This window comes from Ctenopharyngodon idella, chromosome 21 (genome assembly GCF_019924925.1).
Source record: "Ctenopharyngodon idella isolate HZGC_01 chromosome 21, HZGC01, whole genome shotgun sequence".
Lineage (NCBI taxonomy): Eukaryota > Metazoa > Chordata > Actinopteri > Cypriniformes > Xenocyprididae > Ctenopharyngodon > Ctenopharyngodon idella.
In genome coordinates, this window is record NC_067240.1 from 17,934,313 (window position 1) to 17,960,940 (window position 26,628).

General features: G+C 43.6%; 3 protein-coding genes across 8 annotated transcripts in view; 2 read left to right on the forward strand and 1 right to left on the reverse strand.

Moving 5' to 3' along the window:
- ppp3ca (protein phosphatase 3, catalytic subunit, alpha isozyme) overlaps positions 1 to 8,987 on the forward strand; it is a 71,743-nt gene extending 62,756 nt beyond the window's left edge. For all 3 annotated transcript variants that reach the window (XM_051878305.1, XM_051878307.1, XM_051878306.1), the window contains one exon: positions 7,094 to 8,987. In XM_051878305.1, coding sequence (XP_051734265.1) covers positions 7,094 to 7,272 — 179 coding nt within the window. In that variant the 3' untranslated portion in view covers positions 7,273 to 8,987. The remainder of the gene's footprint in view (positions 1 to 7,093) is intronic.
- Positions 8,988 to 9,879: 892 nt separating this feature from the next.
- Positions 9,880 to 20,432, forward strand: ecscr (endothelial cell surface expressed chemotaxis and apoptosis regulator). Of its 4 annotated transcripts, none has more exons than XM_051878770.1 (11): positions 9,880 to 10,208; positions 10,825 to 10,902; positions 13,608 to 13,730; positions 13,838 to 13,879; positions 15,412 to 15,534; positions 15,642 to 15,683; positions 18,459 to 18,575; positions 18,649 to 18,747; positions 18,841 to 18,874; positions 19,463 to 19,533; positions 19,673 to 20,432. In XM_051878770.1, exons 1-11 carry the CDS (start codon positions 10,148 to 10,150, stop codon positions 19,771 to 19,773), a joined length of 891 nt encoding a protein of 296 aa, XP_051734730.1. In that variant the 5' UTR covers positions 9,880 to 10,147; the 3' UTR covers positions 19,774 to 20,432. The 4 variants fall into 4 exon arrangements, with proteins under 4 accessions (XP_051734730.1, XP_051734731.1, XP_051734732.1 ...); XM_051878771.1 differs by having other exon boundaries at positions 15,415 to 15,534; XM_051878772.1 differs by having other exon boundaries at positions 13,611 to 13,730.
- Positions 20,433 to 21,494: 1,062 nt separating this feature from the next.
- LOC127504344 (serine/threonine-protein kinase pim-2-like) lies at positions 21,495 to 24,159 on the reverse strand. The gene is made up of 7 exons (XM_051878887.1): positions 23,814 to 24,159; positions 23,318 to 23,533; positions 22,893 to 23,038; positions 22,409 to 22,787; positions 21,994 to 22,170; positions 21,735 to 21,823; positions 21,495 to 21,506 (listed from the first exon to the last, which is right to left on the reverse strand). The coding sequence occupies exons 1-7, from the start codon at positions 24,157 to 24,159 to the stop codon at positions 21,495 to 21,497; spliced, it is 1,365 nt and encodes a 454-aa protein (XP_051734847.1).
- Positions 24,160 to 26,628: the final 2,469 nt, after the last annotated feature.

Here is a 26,628-nt window from a genome sequence, read left to right on the forward strand (position 1 = left end):
ATTAAATATGTCTGTATTTGTCAATTTTAAAAGTCATTTCTTAATGCATTATTTTATTTTTTCACTTAGTTGTTTTTTAAATAATTAAACAGTTTTTAATGTTAATATTTTCAATTTAATAATCATTTACCAATTTTGATTTTTATTAATTAATAAATTGATAATTGATTCCTTTATTTGATTGTTTTCCCCCTATTATTTCTTCATAGAATATATTTTATTATACACTACCTTTCAAAAGTTTGGGATTGGTAAGATTTTATAAATGTTTTGTAAGAAATGCTCACCAAGGCTGCATTTATTTGATAAAAAACACTGTAAAAACAGTAATATTGTGAAATAATATTGGAATTTAAAATAACTCTTTTTTTATTTGATTATATTTTAAAATGTAATTTATTCCTGTGGTGGCAAACGTCTCGGTTACGTATGTAACCCTCGTTCCCTGAAGGAGGGAACGGAGACGTACGTCAGTAGTGACCGACGAATTGGGATATCGCTAGAGAGCCCTATCAGCTTCGAGTGAACTACAACAGGCCAATGGAGTTGGCGTGCGATATTTGCATAATGCGCACCGCCCCCGCCAGGTGGTATAAATAGGGGAGCAGATGCAATCGCACTCTGTTTTTCGCTGAGGAGACAATCTAGTCCGCACTACAGCGAGGGTACAGCAACTGTGGCGACGGGACGTACGTCTCCGTTCCCTCCTTCAGGGAACGAGGGTTACATACGTAACCGAGACGTTCCCTTTCAGTCGGTCACGTTCGACGTACGTCAGTAGTGACCGACGAATTGGGATCCCAAATAAAGCGCCACAGTATGAACCCCTTCCAGTGCCCAGCGCAAGCTCTAGCCACTCGGCGCACCAGTGGGACGGGGAAGGGGGCGAGCTTACGCCGAGAGAGTCTACTGCTGTTCCGATATACCCACTAAGTAAACTAGACTACACTGGGGAAGCGAACCCGTAGAGGACGCTGCGGAGACCACTACCCACCTGTAGGGGAGGAATTTACGTGGAGAGTACACATATGGACTGGCCGTGGGCAGTACGCATATGGAGTCCCTGGGATGGCTCCACCTGGGTGGGGGGAGACTCATCTGACAGGTGACAGCAGAGCTGGCTCTGCTAGGGAAAGACACGGGCTCGCCGTAGGGAGTTGACCGTGGACAAATACACACATGGGACCGCTCACGTGGAGGGGTCACGACATGTGGAACCCAGCCAAACGTCAACGTCGGTGACGGAGGTTTGGCCTGGCATCAGACACTCCGCAATGTCCGAGCCGAAGGGGGAGGCGGAGGAACTCGACAGGGTTCGCCAAGCGGGGAACTCGACTGGAGTAAAAAGGATGCACGTATCCGGCCCAGGGGGCGGGAGTGGCATTGCAAGCCGACACTAGAACGGGCTCTTCGCGTCTACCGGCTGGTGGAAGCGAGTACACGGGAAGATACCGGTTCTACACGAAGGCTATAGAATCTAGCGAACGTGTTAGGTGTCGCCCAGCCCGCAGCTCTACAGATATCTGTCAGCGAGGCGCTGTGCGCCAGCGCCCAGGAAGAGGCCACTCCTCTGGTGGAGTGGGCTCTCAACCTGAACGGGCAAGGCACGCCCTGGGACTCGTATGCCAGGGCGATGGCGTCCACTATCCAGTGGGCCATCCTCTGCTTGGAGACAGCCTTTCCCTTCTGCTGGCCTCCGTAACAGACAAAGAGCTGATCTGAGGTCCTGAAGCTTCGCGTTCTGTCCACGTACAGGCGCAGCGCGCGGACGGGACAGAGCAAAGCTAGGGCTGGGTCTGCCTCCTCCGAAGGCAGCGCTTGCAGGTTCACTACCTGGTCTCGAAAGGGAGTGGTAGGAACCTTGGGCACATATCCAGGCCGGGGTCTCAGGATAACGTGAGAGTCACCGGGCCCGAATTCCAGGCACGATTCGTCAACCGAAAATGCGTGCAGGTCCCCTACCCTCTTGAGCGAGGCCAATGCAACCAGGAGGACGGTCTTTAGGGACAGTACTTTTAACTCGACTGATTGCAAAGGCTCGAAGGGACGACCCCGGAGAGATGTAAGAACCAGGGTCAGATCCCAAGAGGGTACAGAGGGGGGCTGGGGAGGATTCAGTCTCCTCGCCCCCCTCAAGAACCTGACGATCAGATCGTGCTTCCCTAGCGATTTACCATCAACTGCATAGTGATGTGCGGCGATAGCGGCAACATACACCTTGAGGGTGGAGGGAGACAGCCTTCGCTCCAGGCCCTCTTGCAGAAAGGAAAGCACGGTTCTGACCGAACATGATCGGGGGTCCCCTCGCTCTGGTTGAGAGGAACACCATTCGACGAATAGGTTCCACTTCAGCGCATAGAGATTCCTCGTAGAAGGAGCTCTAGCGGAAGTGATGGTGTCTACTACCGCTTGCGGGAGATCACTCAGAACCTCCGCGTCCCGTCCAGGGACCACACATGGAGTTTCCACAGGTCGGGACGCGGGTGCCAGAGGGTGCCCCGTCTCTGAGTCAGGAGGTCCTTCCTCAGAGGAATGGGCCAGGGAGGTGCTGTCGCGAGGAGCGTGAGGTCCGAGAACCAGGTCCGAGTGGGCCAATATGGAGCCACTAACAAGACCTGCTCCTCGTCCTCCCTGACTTTGCACAGGAGCTGTGCGAGAAGGCTCACTGGGGGAAACGCATATTTGCGTAGGCCCCGGGGCCAGCTGATTGCCAGGGCATCCGTGCCGAGCGTGCCGCCGGTCAGGGAATAGAACAACTGGCAGTGGGCAGTCTCCGGGGAGGCGAACAGATCTATCTGTGCCTGGCCGAAGCGCTGCCAGATCAGCTGGACCACCTGGGGATGGAGCCGCCATTCGCCCGGAAGCGGAGGCTGCCGTGAGAGCTCGTCGGCTGCACGGTTGAGCACGCCTGGGACGTGAATGGCACGAAGCGACCTCAGATGCTTCTGACTCCATAGCAAGAGATGGCGGGCGAGTTGCGACATACGGCGGGAGCGTAGACCACCCTGATGGTTGATGTACGCAACGGCCGCAGTGCTGTCCGAGCGGACCAGTACGTGCTTGTCTGTCAACAGCTCCTGGAAGCGGCCCAGTGCAAGACGTACTGCTAGCAACTCGAGGCAATTGATATGCCAATGCAGTTGGGGCCCCGTCCACAGACCCGACGCTGCATGCCCGTTGCACGTGGCCCCCCACCCTGTGGCAGAGGCATCTGTGTGGACCACAGCATGCCTGGACATTTGTTCGAGGGGAACTCCAGCCCGCAGGAACGAAGGGTCCGACCACTTGGTGAGGGTGCGACGGCAGTTCGGTGTCACGGGGACACGGAACGTACCGCGCTGCCACGCCCATCTCGGGATCCGGCCGCGGAGCCAGTGTTGAAGCGGCCTCATATGAAGCAATCCGAGCGGCGTGACTGCGGCTGCGGATGCCATATGCCCCAGGAGCCTCTGAAAGAGTTTCAGTGGGGCCGCTGTCCTGCGCTTGAGCGTACTCAGGCAGGTCAACACTGACTGGACGCGCTCCTCGGTGAGGCGCGCAGTCCGGGCGACCGAATCCAGTTCCATACCGAGATAAGAGATCCTCTGCCCGGGGGAGAGTTTGCTCTTGTCCCAGTTGACCCGAAGACCCAACCGACTGAGGTGAGCTAACACCATGTCCCTGTGTTCGCACAACTGCTCCCGCGAGCTGGCCAGGATGAGCCAGTCGTCGAGGTAGTTGAGGATGCGAACGCCCTGTTCCTTGAGCGGAACAATGGCCGCCTCCGCAACCTTCGTGAAGACGCGGGGCGACAGGGCCAGCCCGAAGGGTAGGACTTTGTACTGATATGCCCGACCCTCGAACGCAAACCGTAGGGTCTGTGACGAGGCAGAATCGAGACATGAAAGTACGCGTCCTTCAGGTCGATCACTGCAAACCAATCCTGGGGACGGACGCATTCGAAAATGCGCTTCTGCGTAAGCATCTTGAACGGCAGCCTGTGAAGGGACCGGTTCAGGACGCGCAGATCCAGGATTGGCCGTAGCCCACCGCCCTTCTTTGGTACAATGAAGTAGGGGCTGTAGAACCCTGACTTCATATCGGCTGGAGGGACCGGCTCGATTGCATCCTTCGCCAGGAGGACAGCAATCTCCGCCCGGAGAACAGGTGCATTGTCCAGGGACACCTGAGTGTAGTGGACACCCCTGAAGACCGGGGGACGCCGGGCGAACTGAATCGCATAGCCGAGTCTGATAGTGCGAATGAGCCAGCGGGACGGGCTGGGGAGCGCTATCCAGGCTTCCAGACACCGAGCCAGCGGGACCAAAGGCACCACAGACGCACCGGGGGTGGGGCAGCGAAGCAGAGTGCTGGAACCCGACTCGGACGGCGCAGCGGCCCGAAGTGGGGTCAGACTCTGCGAGGTGACAGTGTGAATGGGAGACGGCTGGGGGGCGGCCTCGACCATCACACTGGGACCTGCTGGCGAAGTGAGAGTGGGCTGCGAGTGGCAAGGCGGAGCCTCGCGCGCTGACAGCCACAGTCTCTTGTGACCTGGAGGATTGGGAAACTGCTCTTTTTGTGATGAAGTGGGTACCGCTGGACTCCGGAGAGCCAGCGGCGGGACAGACAATTTCACAAATTCCCCCCGGCCCTCCTCCGGGGGTGGGAGAGACGATGGAGTCCTCTCCCGAAGAGCAGGAACCTTCCCCTCCAGGTCGCCCGTCTCAGGGTCGCGTCTTCCTCGACCTCTTGCCACCTGGCTTGGCCTGAGCGGGCTGGGCGCCGCGTCCGCGACCGGCACCCTGCTGTTTGGCTGGTGTAGGCTGCTGCTTTGCCAACTTAGCAGGGGCGGAGGACGACGCAGGCGGGCGCCCTCGGCGACGAGCGGGCTGAGGCTGTGCTGCCGGCGGCGGGGTGGAGGCAGCAGCGGACCGCCGGGGCAGGACGTGTTTGATAGCCTCAGCCTGCTTCTGGGCGGCAGAGAACTGCTGGGCGAAGCTCTCTACCGCGTCGCCGAAAAGGCCGACCTGTGATATGGGGGAGTCCAGGAACCGATATTTGTCGGTATCCCTCATATCAGCAAGGGTCAGCCAAAGGTGGCGTTGCTGGACCACAAGCGTGGCCATCGCCTGACCAACAGAACGTGCCGTCACCTTAGTCGCCCGGAGGGCGAGGTCCGTGGCGGCACGCAGCTCCCCAAGCAGCTGCTGGTCAAGACCTCCCTGGGGCATTTCCATCAACGCTTTTGCCTGATGAACTTGCAAAAGGGCCATGGCATGCAAGGCAGAGGCAGCCTGTCCGCAGGCTCTGTAAGCTTTCTCTGTCAAGCCTGACGAGAATTTACAGGCCCGGGATGGGAGACGCGGCTCACCGCGCCAGCCAGAGGCCGTTGGACACAGTTGCATCGCAACAGACCTCTCGACTGGGGGAATCCGCGTATATCCCCTAGCCTCCCCGCCATCCAGGTTGGTGAAGGCGGACGAGGGACCAGGTCTCGCACGAACGCTATAGGGCGTCCGCCAGGACCTGGTCACCTCATCATGCACCTCCGGGAAGAATGGCATCGGGGCGGGGCGCTGGGGACCAGCGCGGGCCGCCCCGAGGTACCAATCATCGAGCCGAGAAGGTTCGGGACACGGTGGAGGGTTCCAAACGAGCCCGACCTTCTCGGCAGCCCGGGAAAGCATAGCCGTCAACTCAGGATCAGGCTCGGACAACGCTACGGTCCCGGAGGGAGGTAACGCAGCCGAGTCTTCATCTCCCGAGGACTCTTGCTCACCTTCCGATGCCGCGATCGACATGCAGTCATCCGCCGGTGCTCCGAAAGAAACGGCTGGTCGCTCCGTAGAGGGACCAGCACGCTCAATCGGCAACACCACCGGTTGCAGTGAGGTAGAGGGGACAGGGGCCCGCGGAGCGGTGCTCGGCGGGGAAGCCCTGACCGTGATCCTCAGATCACCCTGCCTACACGCCGGCGCACCGTCACCCCGGCCGAAGCCAGAGAAAACGGCGGCACGGGGCATAGGGGAGGGGACCCCCGCTCCCTGAGAACCAAGGAACGAGAGTCTCGATCTCAACACTGCAATAGTCATGTTCCCACAGTGAGAACATGAACTATCCACAAAAGCTGCTTCAGCGTGCTGAACGCCCAGGCACGTGATGCAGCGATTGTGGCCGTCAGCAGGGACCAATGAACGACCGCATCCAGTAACGCACAGACGAAATGACATCTTGAAAAAGACGCAGGGTTCGTCTGTGAAGCTCTTTTAGGAGGGGAAAAATTCAGCTCTCTTGTGCTGAAGCACACAGGGAGTGTCACGATGTGTTCGGGTACACCACTCCCCGAACACAACGGAGGAACCGGCCCAAATCGCAACAGACCACAATGCTGGGAAATGGAAATTGAGTGCTGTAAAAACAGCAGTTGAGAGCTTTAAGCTCAGGCTCCTCGGGAAGCTCGCGACCTCGCTGGAGTGCCGTTGCACCAACACAAGAAAAAGAAATTTTCCTTTTTTTTTTAGCTTGAAGAATTCACTGAAGTCTGAAAGCTGGAAACACACTAGATGGCTCCGAAGCGAAATACAGAGTGCGATTGCATCTGCTCCCCTATTTATACCACCTGGCGGGGGCGGTGCGCATTATGCAAATATCGCACGCCAACTCCATTGGCCTGTTGTAGTTCACTCGAAGCTGATAGGGCTCTCTAGCGATATCCCAATTCGTCGGTCACTACTGACGTACGTCGAACGTGACCGACTGAAAGGGAAGCTGAATTTTCAGCATCATTACTCCAGTCTTCAGTGTCACATGATTCTTTAGAAATCATTCTAATATACTGATTTGGTACTTAAGAAACATCTCTGATTATTATCAATGTTAAAAACAGTTGTATTGCTTAATATTTTAAACTTTGATACAAGCTGAATAAAAGGATTAATTAAAAAAAAAAATCATACTGACCCCTGGTGTATATATAGAAAACAAACTAGTTTATCAGACTCTAATAAAAAGAAATGAAAGGCTTCATGGTGTTATTTACACTACAAATGTAGTGGCTAATGAGAACCAAGAGTCTTGCTGTTCATTGTGGGCTTTTTCCGTCTCTCCGCAGCCATCCGCGGCTTCTCTCCACAGCACAAGATCAGCAGTTTCGAAGAGGCTAAAGGTCTGGACCGCATCAATGAGCGCATGCCACCCCGCAAGGACGGGGTCAACCACGTGGGCCACTCCATGGGCAAGATGAACATGTCCGAGACCAACGGCACCGACGACAACAGTAACATCCAGTGATGAAATGGCTGCCCACTCACCTGCACCTGAGTCCATGCCACCGCCACGACGCATGGCAGGACAATGCCAAACTTGTGATTTAAGGCCTCCTGCTTCCAACAAACACCCAATGACATCACCTACACATCCCTCCCTGCTCCAATGTCCAATTAGAGAACCAAACTATCTTAAATGTGTCACTGAAAAGGGGCAGACTGTTTTCTTGCTGTCAGCTTGCCGCTTGCAATTTTCGAAGCGGATACCTTGCCAACGGCAAGTTTCTGCCTTTTTTGGGAGTGTTGAACGGGAAGGAGGGGTGGGGGGTGATATGCCTGTCAAGGGCTGAAAGTGTCTTTATCAGAGAGGGGGCGGTCTCAGTTCCTTACGGACTCCGCCCACAGATCAAGTGGGCGGGGTTTAGGAACTCTCTTAAGCCTCATCCATCCAGTTCGTCGGTGCGGGTGATGAGCCTGTACCGGTTACATGCACACTTTTTTCCTCTTTTTCTTCATGATCCCATCTCATAATGAAATGATCTCACTGTTGACGATGTTTTGCTACTAGTATTAATAAATATACAAATTTGAAATGACAAAAAACGAAAAAATGTTTGTAAGAAAGGACATTTAACGACAAAACCTGTACATTTTATTACTTACGATGCAATCTTACCTGGGGGTTTTTATTTCTTGATTTGGTTTTTGGTAAGATGCCATGAAGCAGTAGAAGAGCAGAGCGGTTCTGCTTGTCCACTGTAGACTCTCGTTCAAAGCAACCATTTGGATGGAGGAAAACCGCAGCGGGAGCTCAAGCTCGACCTTTGGCGCCACCTTCCTGATTGTTTCTCACCTGCCTGTATCTCAAGAGAGAGAATGCACATAGTACATTTCGCAAGTCAAATAAATATTATATATAAATATATATATAAATATATTTAAATATATGATTATTAACAATGGTCGAGGACAATGATTTTTAACAGCATCTATGGTACTGAACGCATCAGTGCATGCAACTAAGTTCCTTATTGATATGTGAAATTATAATTGTGATGTGTTTCAATATAGTAGACTTGAATTATTTCCCTTCAAATTATATTTGTAAAGGTCTAGTTTGTTTTTATATCTCTATAAATAGATATGATTTTGTAATCTTTTATTTAATTTCGTTTTTGTTTTGTTTTTCCATCAATATCATTTTATTATTGTTGATTTTACTTTTGTATAGTTTCGCTGTACAGGCACTGACGCTCTTTCCGAGGTGTTTTTTCGTCATCTTTCGTTCTTTCTTTTGGTTTCGTTCTCTCTGTTCAGTTGGTGTACAGAAGTTGTTCAGTAGTGTGAATGAACATATTACTCAGTGAAAAGCAACATTCAGGCTGCCAAAGCATGATCGCATGGTTTATTCAAATGTAAACTAATTGGACACAAGGAAAATTCAGTGTCTCACTTTGAAGAGGAAAACTATATTATCATTATGATTCTTGATGATCTTATTATTATTCTTACGATTAAGCTTACAGTTCTTTCATTTCCACTGTTTTCTGATCCTTGTTTGGTCCAGACGTGGTTTATTTCAAAGAAGGAATTTTATGGATTTGTGACTATTTTTCTTGTAATTTTCTCTGGAACTAAGTTTTCGCAATTGACTTCCTAAATGAAAACACATATTGTAAGCATGCCCTATGGGACAAATCACTTTTTTTACTCTTGAATAAAATATGCATGAACTAATAATGTCTTTCCCCTTTCAATGCTGGTTTGAAAAAAAAAGTGTATTTATTTATTGTTCTCAAACTGATTATTTGACAGATAATCAAGAATGAAAATGTCATTTTAGATGTAATATTAAAGGGTTAGTTCACCCAAAAAATGAAAATAATGTCATTTACTACTCAACCTCATGTTGTTCTACACCAGTAAGACCTTCGTTCATCTTCAGAACACAAATTACGATATTTTTGATGAAATCCGTGAGGCCTCCACTGCCAGCAATGTCACTGTCACTTTTCAACAATATCTAGTGACAGGCGATTTCAAAACACTGCTTCGAATCAGTGGTTCGGAGCGCCAAAGTCACGTGATTTCAGTAAACGAGGCTTCGTTTACACGATCCGAACCACTGATTCAAAATAAAAGATTCGTAAAGCTTCGAAGCAGTGTTTTGAAATCGGCCGTCACTAGATACTGTTGAAAAGTTATTTTGTTTTTTTACCGCAAAAAAACTATTCTCATCGCTTTATAATATTAAGGTTGAACCACTGTAGTCACATGAACTGTTTTAAATATGTCTTTAGTACCTTTCTGGATCTTGAGAGGTTCAGTGACATTGCTGGCAATAGAGGCCTCACTGAGTCATCGGATTTCATCAAAAATATCTTAATTTGTGTTCCGAAGATGAACAAAGGTTCGGGTGTGGAACGACATGAGGGTGAGTAATTAATGACATTATTTTCATTTTTGGGTGAACTAACCCTTTAATGTTAAGAAATGCAAAGACCATAGTATGCATGAGGTTTATCTGCTAAGTTTCTGATGAGCTTTTTTCCATGAGTTCATTCCACCTGTTTCCTGCTATTCTTCCACAGGAAACTTCCACAGTCACTGAAACCAGAGCTCAGCGCCCACTGACACACACCCATACATACGCTTCTCAGCAGGGCTTTGTACTACTATGTGCTCTCCCTCATGTGTTCTTATTATACACAACAGGAAACAGATTTAGACATACTGGTTCATACTTCAGCCAAAGTCACTTGCCCAAGAACATTTCCATAGTGTTCTTCTGCTTTGTCGTTTTTATACACATTTAATTATCGTAATTATATCCGATATCTGGGATACATACGGCTGGTTCCGTGTAGACGGATGAGAGTAAAACCCATCTGGATTGAGCGATGGAGCTGCTCCTCTTTCTTCTCATTCTTACGATTGCGTCTTCATCCGTCATCTCAGCAGGTAAGTCAGTCAGAAGCCAATTTAAATGTGTGGGTGGGTGTTACTTAAAAATTGCTTATATCTTGTTAGTGGCCAAACTTTGATTATGAGTTGTCTATCTTAAGTTGAAATAGTGACTGACCACGTACAGTGACCCCCAAAAGCATTTAGGCACTTAGGCAAAGTCTACCTTTAGTGCTCAAAATCTTTTTATTGCCATTTTATATACATATATATATAGTCAAACCAAAATTTATTCAGACACCTTGAACATTTCATTCATTAATACAGTTTATTCACTATAGTTTAAAAAAAATGGTAATAAAATATGACAAGATCTCAGAGTTAAACTGTATCAGAAAAAAATAATCTTAATTATGTCAGATAACACTTGTAAAACATGGTCAGGTCAAAGTGTCTGAATAATTTTTGGTAGTATCAATTTTACTGGTAGTCCACTGTATGAAGAATTTTTGGGTGTAATATGTCACAGTTTACTTTATTTTGCTATCCTCACTTACATAAATGAACTATAGTGTCCTGTACCCACTAGTAAAAATATCAAAAATGTCTGAATAATTTTTGGTTTGACTGTATATCTATTTTAAAATGTATGTTTTCCATGGGACCTGCACAGGAAATGACACAAACCTCACAAGTACGGCCCTTCCAGACACAACTGCTTCATCTCCATGGTCTGTTGATTCAAAAACAGGTGGGACTATAAATCTCAGTAACAACATTTTCAATCTAAACAAGAATTTACCATATTAAAGATGTTTGAACATATATTAAAGAATTACAAATCACAATTTTACCATTGTTTAGATAATAGTCATAGGTTAATGTTCAATAACATGCTTTCTAAATGTATCTGTGATGGTACTTCATATGAACCAATTACACATTAAGCGCAAGATGTCATTATTCCTTCAGCAGTGCTGGGTAGATTACCTACAAATTGTAATAAGTTACAGATTCCAAATTACATGATAAAAATTGTAGTAACGTAATCTGTTACATTACACATTTAAGGTAATATTAATCTGATTACTTTTGACCTAACTCATTTATCACATTGATTTGAATAGGATAATCTTGTACCATATTGATATAAAAATACAAAAAGAAAGAAAATATATTAAATTCTTTGTTATCAACAACATGAAGTGCATTAAATACTACATTCAAAGACAAAGGATACTAGGAATAGACTTCAATCACACAGGAGAAACTCAGGAGAGAATGAAAACACAACAACTATTACCAAACGAGAACGGACATAGGACTGATGAGAACTCAGGGCTTAAATAGGCAGATGATGATTGGTAACGGTAGTTCAAAGGCCCATGGCGGTGCTGGCAGTTTGGGGGCCAGGAAGGCGGCAGCTGTTCAGGGATGCAGGGAGGGTCGGCCTCCATGGTCTTGCCATTGGAGCTTGGCTCGGCCACTATAGCTGGGGATGTATAGCCAGGGGCTGAAGCAGACTATGTAATGGGCTCAGGGGCTGGAGCGGACTCAGGAGCTGAAGCGGAATCTGGAGTGGGCTCAGAGGCTGGAGCGGACTCTGGAGCGGGCTCAGGGGCTGGAGCAGACTCTGTAACAGTCTCGGGCTGGAGCAAACTCTGTAACGGTCTCAGGGGATGGAGCGGACTCTGAAGTGGGCTCAGGGGCTGGAGCGGACTCTGGAGCGGGCTCAGAGGCTGGAGCGGACTCTGTAACAGTCTCAGGGGCTGGAGCGGACTCTAACAGTCTCGGGCTGGAGCAAACTCTGTAACGGTCTCAGGGGCTGGAGCAGACTCTGAAGCGGACTCAGGGGCTGGAGCGGACTCTGGAGTGGACTTAGGGGCTGGAGCGGACTCTGGAGCGGGCTCAGGGGCTGGAGCAGACTCTGGAGCGGGCTCAGGGGCTGGAGTAGACTCTGTAATGGGCACAGGGGCTAGAGCGGACTCTGGAGCGGGCTCAGGGACTGGAGCCGACACTGGAGCGGGCTCAGGGGCTGAAGCGGATGTGTGTGTGGCCCAGACACACACTGCCAGGGCCATTATGGATAGTGCAATGCTCTCTGGGCTGAGCTCTGGGGCTGAAGCAGACACTGGAGAGCATTCTGTAGCTGACTCTGGAGAACATACTGGAGCAACATACTGGAGCGGACTCTGGAGAACATAATGGAGAACATACTGGAGCGGACTCTGGAGAACATACTGGAGCGGACTCTGGAGAACATACTGGAGCGGACTCTGGAGAACATACTGGAGAACATACTGGAGCGGACTCTGGAGAACATACTGGAGAACATACTGGAGCGGACTCTGGAGAACATACTGGAGCAGACTCTGGAGAACATACTGGAGCGGACTCTGGAGAACATACTGGAGCGGACTCTGGAGAACATACTGGAGCGGACTCTGGAGAACATACTGGAGCGGACTCTGGAGAACATAATGGAGAACATACTGGAGCGGACTCTGGAGAACATACTGGAGCGGACTCTGGAGAACATACTGGAGCGGACTCTGGAGAACATAATGGAGAACATACTGGAGCGGACTCTGGAGAACATAATGGAGAACATACTGGAGCGGACTCTGGAGAACATACTGGAGCGGACACTGGAGAACATACTGGAGCGGACTCTGGAGAACATACTGGAGCGGACTCTGGAGAACATACTGGAGCGGACTCTGGAGAACATACTGGAAAACATACTGGAGCGGACTCTGGAGAACATACTGGAGCGGACTCTGGAGAACATACTGGAAAACATACTGGAGCGGACTCTGGAGAACATACTGGAAAACATACTGGAGCGGACTCTGGAGAACATACTGGAAAACATACTGGAGCGGACTCTGGAGAACATACTGGAGCGGACTTAGGGGCTGGAGCAGAGACTGGAGCAGACTCAGAGGCTAGAGCGTATGTGTGTGTGGGCCAGATAAAAGATAAAAAAAGATTTAAAAAGTAGTAGTAGGGAGAATCAATGATTTATACATAAATAACTACCATTGTGAGAATAACATGTACTAATCATGTAATCAATAAAAAAGTAACTGTAGTCTGATTGTGAGTATTTTAAAATGTAATATAATCTAATTACAAGTACTTATTTTTTGGAATCTGATTATGTAATCCAGATTACATGTAATCAGTTACTACCCATCACTGTCCTTCAGCATGTATAGTAATTTATAAAAGATACAAATAAAATTGCTTATATATATTGGGCATAAAAGTCCTTATATTTCAGCCCATTGCTCTGTTCTGTTTATTTCCAGGATTAAATAAAATGTTGAATCCCAGATTTTCATTATAGTCTCAGATTCGGGCTCAGACCCTTCTGTATATTCTCAGTTTGCTTGTAGGCCTAAATGATATTCATCCCTATCTTGATTTAAATGTATCTTAATTTTATTTCAGCAGTCCAAACAGACAAAACAGTGTCTTCTACTGTTTCATCTCAACATGAGGATGTCATGATGACCAACCACACCTCAACAACCGTGAGCATAACCACTGCTCCTTTATCTTCCAGACACACAGGTAAGGCACAAATATAACTTCAGATGATGTAAATATACTGTATAGTTTGCACATAGCAGCACTGCTCATTCAGCTCACACATTGTACCTGTACCACTGTTTCTCCAGGCGGTACTGATGGATCCAGCCTCTCTTCTTCAAGCACACCAGGTCATAATTATTAACTGCTTTTAATTAGAATATTCACCATGGGAGAAGATTTTGACTTTTCGTGGTTGTTTGTAATCTTGCTTATCTACTATTGTAGTTCTTTCTGTGAACTGCACAGCAAAATCCCCAGAGTTAAATCAACTATGCTCAGATTACATATGGTCCCTCTCTATATAGTGTTAAAGTAACACTGAAGCAGAGTTAAAGTTAATGAGATAATTAAGTGATTAATTAAGTTATGATTGAGCATTAGTGATGAACACCTGCTGTTAACAAACAGAATCACTGAAGAGAAATACAATAACTACAAGTGACTTCCAGCCACAGCCTTAGAAGAAATTAACTGAAGATAAAAGACATTAAATGTCTCAAGATCTGAATAAACAACTCCACAAAAAGCATATTATCTCATTAACTTTAACTCTGCTTCAGAGTTATTTTAACGCTATGTAGAGAGGGGCCATATGTTCTCTGAGCAGAGTTGATTTAACTCTGGAGATTTTGCTGTGTGTGTGAGGTTATCACAAGAAATGTTATGAAAATTATAAGAGCGTATTCACAGTTTTTGGGAGTAACTTACAGTACATGTAATGGAGTTATGTAATTTAATTACAAAATAAATGTAACTGTAATCCATTACGGTTACTGAGAAAAAATTTGTAATTAAATTAGTTACTTATGAAAATGTTAACAATTACAAAGGGGGTTACATCTGACTGAATATTTTCTGTAATAAGCTAGGATATGTTGAATAATATTAATTTGTTTAATTGATTTCTTTCCCAAATTGCACTGACTGCTCTAAAATATGAGACACCATTGTTTCAGGAGTTTAAGACACAGAATAGGACACATGCTTTTCAATAACTATTTTATTTCCTATTTGAGTTTATGTGTATGCTTTATTTTTTAAGATGAATTGTTTTTTTTCCAAGGCATCGTTAGATGCCAGTGTTTCCTGTCATAGCTATGCAAAGCTTTGATTTCAAAAACAGTATCATAGCTATCAAACTAAATCTGTATTTAACCTCAGAACAATCTCAAAGTAAAAAAAGGTGCTGAAGTCTGATTTTGAGGTGGCTGTGCTTTAAAATTAAATTATTATAATCTTAATTCAAGTGATGAAGGAGTTTAAAAGTCTGACAGTAATCAGTGTTGAGTATTACTATAAGGTTAACGCTGCCTGGTTTAAATGTTTGAAAATTATTAACAGTTGAAATCATTTGTTAGAAATTTAGAAAAGTAATCAAAAAGTAATCAGTTACATTACTTTAATAAAGTAATTGAAACAGTTATACTACTTATTACTATTTTAAATAGGGTAACTTGTAATCTGTAACCTATTACATTTCCAAAGTAACATTCCCAACACTGCTAATGTGTACCTTTGAGGTACTATACTATTGTATACTTTTTAGAAAGGAAAATTTAAAAAATATAGGTATCAGACCCTTCTGTATATTCTCAGTTTGCTTGTAAATGATATTCATCCCTATCTTGATTTAAATCTATCAGTCTTAATTTTATTTCAGCAGTCCAAACAGACAAAACAGTGTCTTCTACTGTTTCATCTAAACATGAGGATGTCATGATGACCAACCACACCTCAACAACCGTGAGCACAACCACTGCTCCTTTATCTTCTAGGCGCACAGGTAAGGCACAAATATAACTTCAGATGATGTAAATATACTGTATAGTTTGCACATAGCAGCACTGCGCATTCAGCTCACACATTGTACCTGTACCACTGTTTCTCCAGGTACTGATGGATCCAGCCTCTCTTCTTCAATCAGCACACCAGGTAGTAATTATTAACAGTGGTGGATAAAGTACTTGAAAGCCATGATACTTGAGTAAAAGTATAGATATCTTACCAGAAAATGACTTTGGTAGAAGTTCAAGTCACTGTTTAGAATATTACTTGAGTAAAAGTTTTAAAGTATGTGATATTTTTTGTAATTAAGTGCGAAAGGTATATATATATTTTTTTATATTAAATGTACTTAAGTATTGAAAGTAAAAGTACAAGTAAATGTAAAATACAAAAGGAGCAAAAAAAAAAAAATTGTTCTGTACACAGTTTGAGCAGCAAGATTGTGTTCAGTTTTAACTTTCTTTCATTTTGTTTTCTTTGAATAAAAAAAAGGCAAAATGTTTATTGTAAGTTTTAAATATAAAAAGTACTAATGTATTAAAGGGTTAGTTCACCCAAAAATGAACATTTCTGTCATTTATTACTTACGCTCATGCCGTTCCACACCCGTAAGACCTTCATTAATCTTCGGAACGCAAATTGAGATATTTTTGTTTAAATCCGATGGCTCCGTGAGGCCTACATACATCTCAAGATCCATAAAGGTACTAAAAACATTCATGTTCATGTGAGTACAGTGGTTCAATATTAATATTATAAAGCGACGATAATATTTTTGGTGCGCCAAAAAAAAACAAAATAACGAATTATTTAGTGATTTCAAAACACTGCTTCAGGAAGCTTCGGAGCATAATGAATCAGCGTGTCGAATCCGCAGTTCGGAGCGCCAAAGTCACGTGATTATAGCAGTTTGGCGGTTTGACACGCGATCCGAATCATGATTCGACACGCTGATTCATTACACTCCGAATCTTCCTGGAGCAGTGTTTTAAAATCGGCCATCACTAAATAAGTCGTTATTTTGTTTGTTTTTTTGGCGCACCAAAAATATTCTCGTCGCTTTATAATATTAATATTGAACCACTGTACTCACATGAACTGATTTAAATATGTTTTTAGTACCTTTATGGATATTGAGAGATGTCATTGCTCCCTATGTAGGCCTCACGGAGCCATCGGATTTAAACAAAAATATCTTAATTTGTGTTCCGAAGATCAACGAAGGTCTTACGGGTGTAAAACGGCACGAGGGTGAGTAATTAATGACAGAATTTTCATTTTTGGGTGAACTAACCCTTTAATTATACATTGATCATTCATGTTAATTCATAGTGCATTATAACTAATGTAAGAGACAACATTAAAATGTTAATGTTGAAATTAACAATGAACAATACTTTTATTAACCTTATTTAATGTTACAATACTCTTATTGTAAAGTGTTACCATTTCATATAAATCCAAACAGTCATGCTTAAAAATTGCCATCTTTACACACAAAGGCATAGCATAGGTTATATGTATACTTTAACACGTTATTTGGCTCTATTTTAGAAAACTTGATGATTATAATCAATATGTGCTACAGTGCCGATAAAAAAAAAAAAAAGAACAAATGGAACACATTTCTGATTTGTTATGTTTCTGTCCTGCATGATGAGGAAGGATACAGTTTAAATATGCAACTTCGCTGGATAACGAATGCATAAAAGCGAACAAATTGATATAAACTAATGCAAATGAATGGTAACAATCGTGACATTAAACAGTTGGTGTTTTTATCACATTGTTTTAACCGCTTGAGGTACTACTAATGTTAGCATCCTTTCAGCCTCGACGGCAAACATACTACTGTTCTCCACTAATGCAGCATCTAGTCAACAAACTAATTACTTTATAGTGATATGAAAACATGTACTGTAGTGTACACTGTATAACATACCGTTTTGTTGTCTGTTTTAAATCCGTTTTTGAAGTGTCCCGCTCTGTGCAACGCGCAACCTGTCAAAACAGGTTGCGCGTTTTGACAGGTTGCGCAGGTAGAGTTTGGTGTCAAAACAAACTCTACGAGGTGTCATGTGATGGTTTTTATTTCGCCTCTAGAGGCTGCTCTCGTACTGTATAATGACAGCGCACTCTTATCAGCCGCTCCAGCAACGGACGCAAACCGGAAAATGAAATCAACTGTGGTTGTGCGAGCACTTGTTTGCACAGGCTTGCTTGCAGTCTGTGTTCCTCCGACTTTATTTTGTAGTAAGTAACGAAAATGCTTTGGGAAAATGTATCGGAGTAAAAGTATACATTTTATTTAGGAAATGTAGTGGAGTAAAAGTAAAAGTTGACAGAAATATAAAAACTTAAGTACAGATTCTCCCAAAAAAAATACTCAAGTACTGTAACGAAGTATTATTACTTAGTTACATTACACCACTGATTATTAACTGCTTTTAATTAGAATATTCAGAACATGGGAGAAGATTTTGACTTTTCATGGTTGTTTGTAATCGTGCTTATCTACTAATAAAGTTCTTTTTGTTGTGAACTAAAGTTACTTTTGAATTTTCTCTGAACATTCTGAAACAATAACATTTAAATGTTAGATGAACATCCAATTTATGTGCTCATGTTTTGAGAGCATTATTAAAGACCAGATAACAATGAATGTTTGTTCATTATTACTTGGAGAGAATCTTGCCAAAACGTTAGCCAAAGTAGCCATGTTCCGTTAGCTGGATGGTTGAATCCCTGGGTTCAAAATCAGTGGAAGTGGATGACAGTGTATTTTATATTTCAAATGTAGGCCTATGGGAAAAAAGATTGTATTCCTTATTTGAGCTGTATGTTGAAGAATTGGTCATATTGTACAGTAAAGTCAAGCATTTTCCATTTTAGACTACATTAAACGATTATTTCTATGTGCAGTGGGTGCTTATGAACGTCCGATGACTTCAACAACAGTTAATTCAAACATCAGCATGCCAGAAATAACGGCAACACCTTCACAAGCACCAGACAGCAGTCTCACTTTGCTCGCCTTTGGTAGGTTTTATACTGATACTCTCATTATGCACATTATTTCCTGTGCTAAAATATTTCCTGTCTGCAATTACAGGTGTGATGAGCCTTATACTCATTTTAATTGTTGTCATGGTGATCTTGGTGACCGCTATCAACCTCAGGGGACGGTGTAAAAATACCAGGCAGCACAAGGGTGGGTTTCTCTCTCAATCTGTCATTTTGAAGATTACTTTTCAAAGTATGCATGGCTACGAGCTTAAAATCAGTTTTGTTTTGTTTTTAATAGGTATTAAAAGCTATGACTCTGTGGTATTGGACAGGTAAGGACAAACACATAAATGCAAAGTTCTGTCATGAAACTCTAGATGGCGCAGGCTAATAGGTCCTTAACTCAACCTGCTTGGAGTCACATCATTTTCTTTAGGGCATAGCTAATTGGTTCCTGCTGTATCAGTAGCCAATGTGCTCGCTGCTCAACCTTCAAATACTTGGTCAGCATCTTCTGTAGCTGTTGCAGTGCGCTTTCAGAAACCCTCCACCTTCCCCAGCTCCACCTGTATAGATCTACTACGGGTAATTCATGTATGCTATATTGTACAGCAGCAGCATGTTTGTCTTGCTCACAGCAGCATGTTGTGTGTACTGGCAGTAGCAAGTCCTGTACTTGCTCTGCAGCAGCAGCATAGCAGATCTGCCAAGATCAAACATATCAACATTGTTATATTCATTATCATGCCGAACATTCTAAGAGTTGTCATGACAGAACTGTAAATGTGCAGTTATCATCATTGCTTGTTTTATGTATATAAGAAAAAAAGATTAATAAAATATTATATAATAGTATGTACCATATTTAGAAAACTTGTACCATATCATACATTTAAGCTACTATCTTAATTTTGATCAAGCAACGTGAGCAGCAGCTGTGAGAAAGAGAGCATCACCCTTGTCTCTGTGAGGACAATAAACACAGAAAACAGTAAGTACATGCATTTCCTTTGTGTGTGTGTGTGTGTGTGTGTGTGACTGATATCAAGAAAATAGCATCCCATTTGACATTATTCAAATATATGAAACCGTAAATGTGCTACTGTAAGGTTCACCTCTCTTCTGTGCAGATACGGATTCTCCTCAGATCTCTTCAGTTCACAGCACTATAGTGGACAATGAGGACCAAGAACTTAGCAGAGATTTGCTGGGGATCAAAGATGGAGTTTGATTTCACTCATTCATAGTGCACTGGAGACTGGAGGCTGCATACTTGTTTTATATATTTATAATGTTGACTGAATGTGAATGAATTTGCCTCTACTGATGGTCAGTGTACAGATCACACATTATGTTTATTACATGAATTGGTGCACTGCACATAAAAAATATCATTATATCTGCCATGCACTCATATTAAACAGGACTCGATCGTCAATAGTAAATGTCACTTTTTGTGTTTCTCTTTTTTCAGATTAAAAAAAGCATTTATGTCTAATGTCAAGTATAAGGCAAAAAGTGAGATACTGAATACCTTAGTAATTATAAGGTTTTGAGATTAAAAAAACTATTTATATAAAAAAATGTTGTTTTTGGTTTTTTGTATATAGCTTTTGTATATGGCAAGTAAATAAATTTGACAATGCCATTTTCGCATTATAGTGTGGACTCAGAGGTATTTGAAAACGATGCTGCATGTTTAGTCATGTGATGCGTATTGTACCAATATTTATATTTATACCGATATGTGCCTGCTATGTGCTGTTCACTTTCAGTGTTGCTAAAGATAAATGTTACTTTGAGCAATGTTCATATTACATTCCTGGAAAGATGACATCAGAAAAGCTTTCAAAAGGATGGTTACAATAATAAATGGTGTATCTGACCTTCTCTACTTACCTGGCTCTACTTACCTGAGTTTATTATGTGAATTGCCACACTCTCGACTGGTGAAGTGATAAAAATAAACCGGCACAACGAAAGGCTTAACCTCTCTAATACTGAAGAATAATAGGAATAGTTTATATCCAGATTATCATATTGTTTTCTCAAAATAAAATAACACATTTTGTGTTTATTTTCACAAACATTGTAGTTTAATGTGGTTGTAAAAGGATCCTCTAATGCTGTGAAGACAGAAACCTTTTGAACCAGAGCAGCTAGCAGGAACTTCTGTGACCAGGGAGGTTGAGAGAGGAGCTCTGGGACTGGAGCCTTAGACACCAGCTCTGACTGAGGCTATGACAGGGAACAGTGGGCGGCCATCGCTGCTTGCCAGTCTTGGCATGAATCTTTGAGGCGAACATGACGGGCATCAGTGTGACCCTGTGGGTCATGTCAGGGACCTCTGGGAAGCTTTGCAACTGGGGCTGCAATGACACAGAGCTGTGGATCCGTAGCAACCAAGGCGCCAGACGCAACCAAGGCCTGCCAGCCTCGCAAGACGCAAAGGCTGGAGGGATGGAGGGGCCACCCATGCCAGCCCCGCAAGACGCAAAGGCTGGAGGGATGGAGGGGCCAGCCCGCAAGACGCAAAGGCTGGAGGGATGGAGGGGCCAGCCCCGCAAGACGCAAAGGCTGGAGGGATGGAAGGGCCACCCATGCCAGCCCCGCAAGACGCAAAGGCTGGACGGATGGAGGGGCCAGCCCCGCAAGACGCAAAGGCTGGAGGGATGGAAGGGCCACCCATGCCAGCCCCGCAAGACGCAAAGGCTGGACGGATGGAGGGGCCAGCCCCGCAAGACGCAAAGGCTGGAGGGATGGAAGGGCCACCCATGCCAGCCCCGCAAGACGCAAAGGCTGGACGGATGGAGGGGCCAGCCCCGCAAGACGCAAAGGCTGGAGGGATGGAAGGGCCACCCATGCCAGCCCCGCAAGACGCAAAGGCTGGACAGATGGAGGGGCCACCCATGTCAGCCCGCCAGACGCAAGGCTGACCCTCTTCTCAATGACCTACAGGGTGACCTGGAACACAATTAGAAATTGTACACATTAGAGAAACATAGTTCATAAGGTATAAGAATACAACTTGTCATCTGTGCAGTGGATAAGGATAGATTTATGACAGTTGCAGCAGGTATTGAAAGGCAACGCAAGGAAGCTGATGTCTATATTCAGATAATTAAGCCCAACCAAAACAAAAAACAAATGTCATTATATCTTTAATGATTTAGCTTCTCTTAGACTCAGTACCTTGAACCAGTCATGGAAGAGCATCTCCTCCAGATGAAGCCTCTCCTCTGGCTCGCTCTTCAGACAACCCCGAATAAAACGGCAGCATTCTGTAAAGAAAGATGTAGAGATGTCTGATTATTACCTTCAACTCTACACTTGTTCTTTTAGCTGTAAAACTGGGGGAGATTCCTGCATTATTCATAAGAACGTATTTGCTTTCTCTGTTTTGCATGTTTAAGAGTTTCATTGTCTTTCTTTTTTGTAATGAAATTCTCACCATCTGAGAAGCCCGGCTGGAACCAGATATCTGCATCTATCAAATTTATATCGCTGCTGTCTGGATAAAGGCTGGTGATCATGGCAAACAGCAGCACCCCCAGCGACCACACCGTTGCCTGCTTCGCATGGTACTCGCCCTTCTTAAAATATTCAGGAGGGCAGTACCTTGCTGTCCCTGGAGGAAAGAGTTTGTCACATCTCTAAGTTTGCTTTACCACTGTGTTTTCTCACTTTACTCTGACTGAAATGGCATTTAATTTTAGTCAACAAAAATAATATTATGATTGGCTTTTCTTCTTCTGAGAATGTTGTTTAGTGTGTTGTTAATATCTTGCCATGTCCCGTCTGAGACATGGTGTAACTGGTTACTAGAGTTTAAGTCCCTAACTACATGTGTGAAAGATAATACATACCACTGTAGGTGAGGTAGGGTGAGCTTCTCAGGAGGTCCCCACAGCCAAAATCAATCAATTTAACCTCGAGGGTCTCTGTGTTGACCAGGAGGTTCGGCATCTTGATGTCCCGGTGAAAGACCCCCCGGGAACAGCAGACGGCAGCAGCGTCTATCACCTGCTGCATTAAATGACGCGCCAACTCCTCACTGAAGAGGCCACCGTGATGCTCCCAAAAGCTGTGCATGTCCATACAGGGTATGGGCCGCTCTAAGACCATGATGGTCTGGTTGGGATGGTCCTGCCAATCTAGCAGCTTTACGATGTGGGGACAGCTGGGGCCTTGATTGGCCAAGACTGTCAGGGCCACCTCAAGGGGAACTGGTCTGGGATGGTCAGGCTAAGAGAAAGACAGTTTTAACAATAATTAGATAAAAGTGGTTTCTCAAATGAGGATTTAGCCCAGTGTGATAGAGAGACAACATAGAGAGTGAAGTTTACTTACAAGGCTGATGTACGGCTCGTTCTCTGTCTTTGCTGTAAATTTCATAGCCACCACAAGGCCATCCTTGCAACGGACCCCTTCAAAAACAGAGCCGAATCCTCCTTCCCCCATCTTCTTGCCGATGGTGTATTTCCAGCAAATGTGGTCTATTACAAGAAAAAATCATTCTAGTTAATTTCATTTCTGACTATTTAATAAAGCAGTGTCCTACAGTGTAACATGTTTCTTATTCTAAAACTATTTTAACATTGTTTGTTATTGTCATATCATTATTATACCTGTACTATTAATGATCTCATATTACTTATTGCATTTGCAATATGTAAAATATACAATTTAAATATACATATATATTATATATATATTATAAAATAACATATTGTAAGGTGTGTGTGTTTTATTTAGGGTTATGACAGTAAAGTCACCCTCGGTCCTCATGATCTTGTCACAGTCCAGCTGTCTCAGCAGATGTGGTGGACTTTCACCCACTGACAGACTGGCTGGACTGTCCTGATCTTGAGGTTGGACGTCCTCCACTTGCTGGTCCTCGGCAGCAGGAGAGACTTCAGGACTACTGGAAGGAGGTTCCTGATGATCATTGTCCTTCACAGTACAGATGACATCCTGTAGAGAAGCCTGATCTAAAGAGAGGAATATCAACCAAACGCTTGTTTTAATCAAATAATATAGCTAAATAAAATACTGCATACTCATATTAATTCTTAATTTAGTGGAAACTTTGGTTACTTTACATCTTGAACGATTAAACGTTTTCAAACTATGTTTCATCTATATTAAAGAATTTATCACGTGTCGTGGAAAGTTATTGATCTGCTTTTTTTATAATGTGTGATTGTAATGTGGCATTTATATCGTGTGTAAATGACTAAGAGACGTTTTGATGTATTTCTTGTCATTTACCATCAGTACACCTCCTGGATGGGGGCTCATCAGTGTCCTGGTCCACCTCTCCCTGCTCTACCTGCTCACTCTGAGCTTCGGTGGATTTGGGGCGAGACAAACAAGTGAAAAAAGAGGCAAACTTTCGAAACCTTCTCTTTTTCTGCCTCTTCTTCTTTGACTGCTCTCCCCCTCTCTCCTTTCTCTCCTGCCCGCCTCCCTCACCGTTACCCACAGGCGTCTCGTCAGGACGAGGATGGTGCTCCGCCTTGTGGTCGGTGAGTGTCAGTGCTGTACGGGGATTTACCCCGTGCACGCACTCCTCTCCTCCCTCCGATTTCTCTTTACGAGATAGTCGCTGTCCCATAATCGACACGATAAAACGCTATCAACAACTGCAAACACACCGTAAACACTGTTGATAACACAACTCCTTACTCGCTACAAAGTGAGCAGATGAGTTTCTCGCTTTTTAGTCCCGCGCGAACGTTCTATTTTCTCTATGATGTTATAAGGGCTTGAGATTCTCACAAACATTGAAGTAATGCTAAATGTCTTTATACATATATATATATATATATATATATATATATATATATATATATAGTATAAAACATACAAAGTATATTTTGTATAATAAAGCAATTTTTACAATTAAACACGTTCAAATAGTTCTGACCTGATATTAATGAAAAGTGTCTGTGTCCTAAAGATAATCAATTAATCAAAAATATATCCAACAACTTTACAAAATTATGATGTTGGGGTTTAGTTTGAAGGACTACATTCACAAACAAATGAGCCCAACTTAAGGTTTGATGTTGGAAACTAACATAAAACCATTGCTAAAGAAAACAAGCATTTGTGTAATTGAACTTTTTCTCTCCAAACCTTATGGTTAGTGAGATTTAGCCCTTGTGACAACTTCATGTGACAACTAGCCCCTGGCTCTCCTATATATTTACCAGACGTAGGCTATTTCAGAATCAGCAGAATAGGAATAAAGTAAGCTTTAATGTAATATATATATATATATATATATAAAACAGCAGATAGAATGTAGTCTACATTTATGCTCCTCTAAATAATTAAAATGTAATGTTTCTAACATACTTTTAAGATGTGGTCATATTTAATTTATTAATAATATTTATTTTGGCTCATTGAAACTGCTCACAGTCCACTGGATGATTATTTCTTTCACCTGAAGTGGTTGTGTTTTTTCTCTCAGCCACATGAGGGCGGTAGACATCACATTCATCATGAAAATTACTGTGCTCATCTCTCTTCCTTTCTGTGTGTTTTAAAGGAATGAATTGGAAAGTATATGAATTCCAGGGCGCTAAAAACCCTAGTGACGGCCCTGCTTATATATGTGGACTTTTTGGGGTGTTAATTTAAAATAATTCTAATCTAAACGTCCAAGGTCATTGTGGTCAGTCTATGAGAGCCATCAAAGCTCATGTTTATCTAACAAATGACTACAAATAACAGGTTCAACCCATAAACACATGCCAGCATCACTCATATGGAAATACATACGTTAACTGGCAGGTAGGGCATTGCATTATTGCAGTCAAACCGGACTGGACGAACATTTTTTGGTCCTGAGACTTCCACAGAAGATATATGTACATGTTTTAATATTTAGACCACTTCTATTATTGATTGTTATCAGGATGTGGAGAGAGTTTCAACCAGTATAACAAAAAGTGATTATAAAACTAATTGCCTACCCTACCTTTAACTCAAACTGCTTGCAATCACATCATTATCTATAGGGCACTGATGATTGGTTCCTGCTGTATCAGTAGCCAATTTTCTGTAGCAGTTGCAGGGCACTTTCAGAAACACTCCACCTTCCCCAGCTCCACCTGTATAGATCTGCTGCGGGTAGTTCATGTATGCTCTATTGTACAGCAGCAGCATGTCTTACATGCTCACAGCAGCGTTGTGTATGTATTGGGAGTAGCAAGTCCCGTACTTGCTCTGCAGCAGCAGCAATAAAAGCAGTGTAGCAGATCTATTCCGCCAAGACCAAACATATTAACATTGTCATATTCATTACCATGCCAAACACTCTGAGAGTTGTCATTACAGAACTGTCAATGTGCAGTTATCATCTTTGCTTGTTTTATGCATAAAATATAATATAAAATAAAATAATATAATATGATATGAGAGAAAAGATTATTAAATTATTATATAATATTATGTAGTATATATAGATAACAAATCTGTTGAAAATAAGTTTAAGCTACCATCTCATTTTTGATCAAGTACCAGCAGCTGTGAGAAAAAAGAGCATCACTCTTGTCTCTGTGAGGACAATAAACAGAAAATATTAAGTAATTGCATTTCCTTTGTGTGTGTGTGTGTGTGTGTGTGTGTGTGTGTGTGTGTGTGTGTGTGTGTGTGTGTGTGTGACTGATATCAAGAAAACGGCATCCCATTTGACATTATTCAAATATATGAAACCGTAAATGTGCTACTGTAAGGTTCACCTCTCTTCTGTGCAGATACGGATTCTCCTCAGATCTCTTCAGTTCACAGCACTATAGTGGACAATGAGGACCAAGAACTTAGCAGAGATTTGCTGGGGATCAAAGATGGAGTTTGATTTCACTCATTCATAGTGCACTGGAGACTGGAGGCTGCATACTTGTTTTATATATTTATAATGTTGACTGAATGTGAATTAATGTTGCCTCTACTGATAGTCAGTGTACAGATCACACATTATGTTTATTACATGAATTGGTGCACTGCACATAAAAAAATATCATTATATCTGCCATGCACTCATATTAAACAGGACTCGATCGTCAATAGTAAA

What these genes read in the sequence shown, in the direction of transcription:
- ecscr (XM_051878770.1), top strand. Translation starts at nt 10,148, where the DNA reads ATGGAGCTGCTCCTCTTTCTTCTCATTCTTACGATTGCGTCTTCATCC. An exon ending in GTCTGTTGATTCAAAAACAG is followed by an intron (nt 10,903 to 13,607) that starts GTGGGACTATAA and finishes ATTTTATTTCAG; the next exon opens with CAGTCCAAACAGACAAAACA. An exon ending in TTCTTCAATCAGCACACCAG is followed by an intron (nt 15,684 to 18,458) that starts GTAGTAATTATT and finishes TTCTATGTGCAG; the next exon opens with TGGGTGCTTATGAACGTCCG.
- LOC127504344 (XM_051878887.1), bottom strand. Translation starts at nt 24,159, where the DNA reads ATGGGACAGCGACTATCTCGTAAAGAGAAATCGGAGGGAGGAGAGGAG. An exon ending in CAAGATCATGAGGACCGAGG is followed by an intron (nt 23,039 to 23,317) that starts GTGACTTTACTG and finishes TTCTTGTAATAG; the next exon opens with ACCACATTTGCTGGAAATAC. An exon ending in ACGAGCCGTACATCAGCCTT is followed by an intron (nt 22,788 to 22,892) that starts GTAAGTAAACTT and finishes TCTTTCTCTTAG; the next exon opens with CCTGACCATCCCAGACCAGT.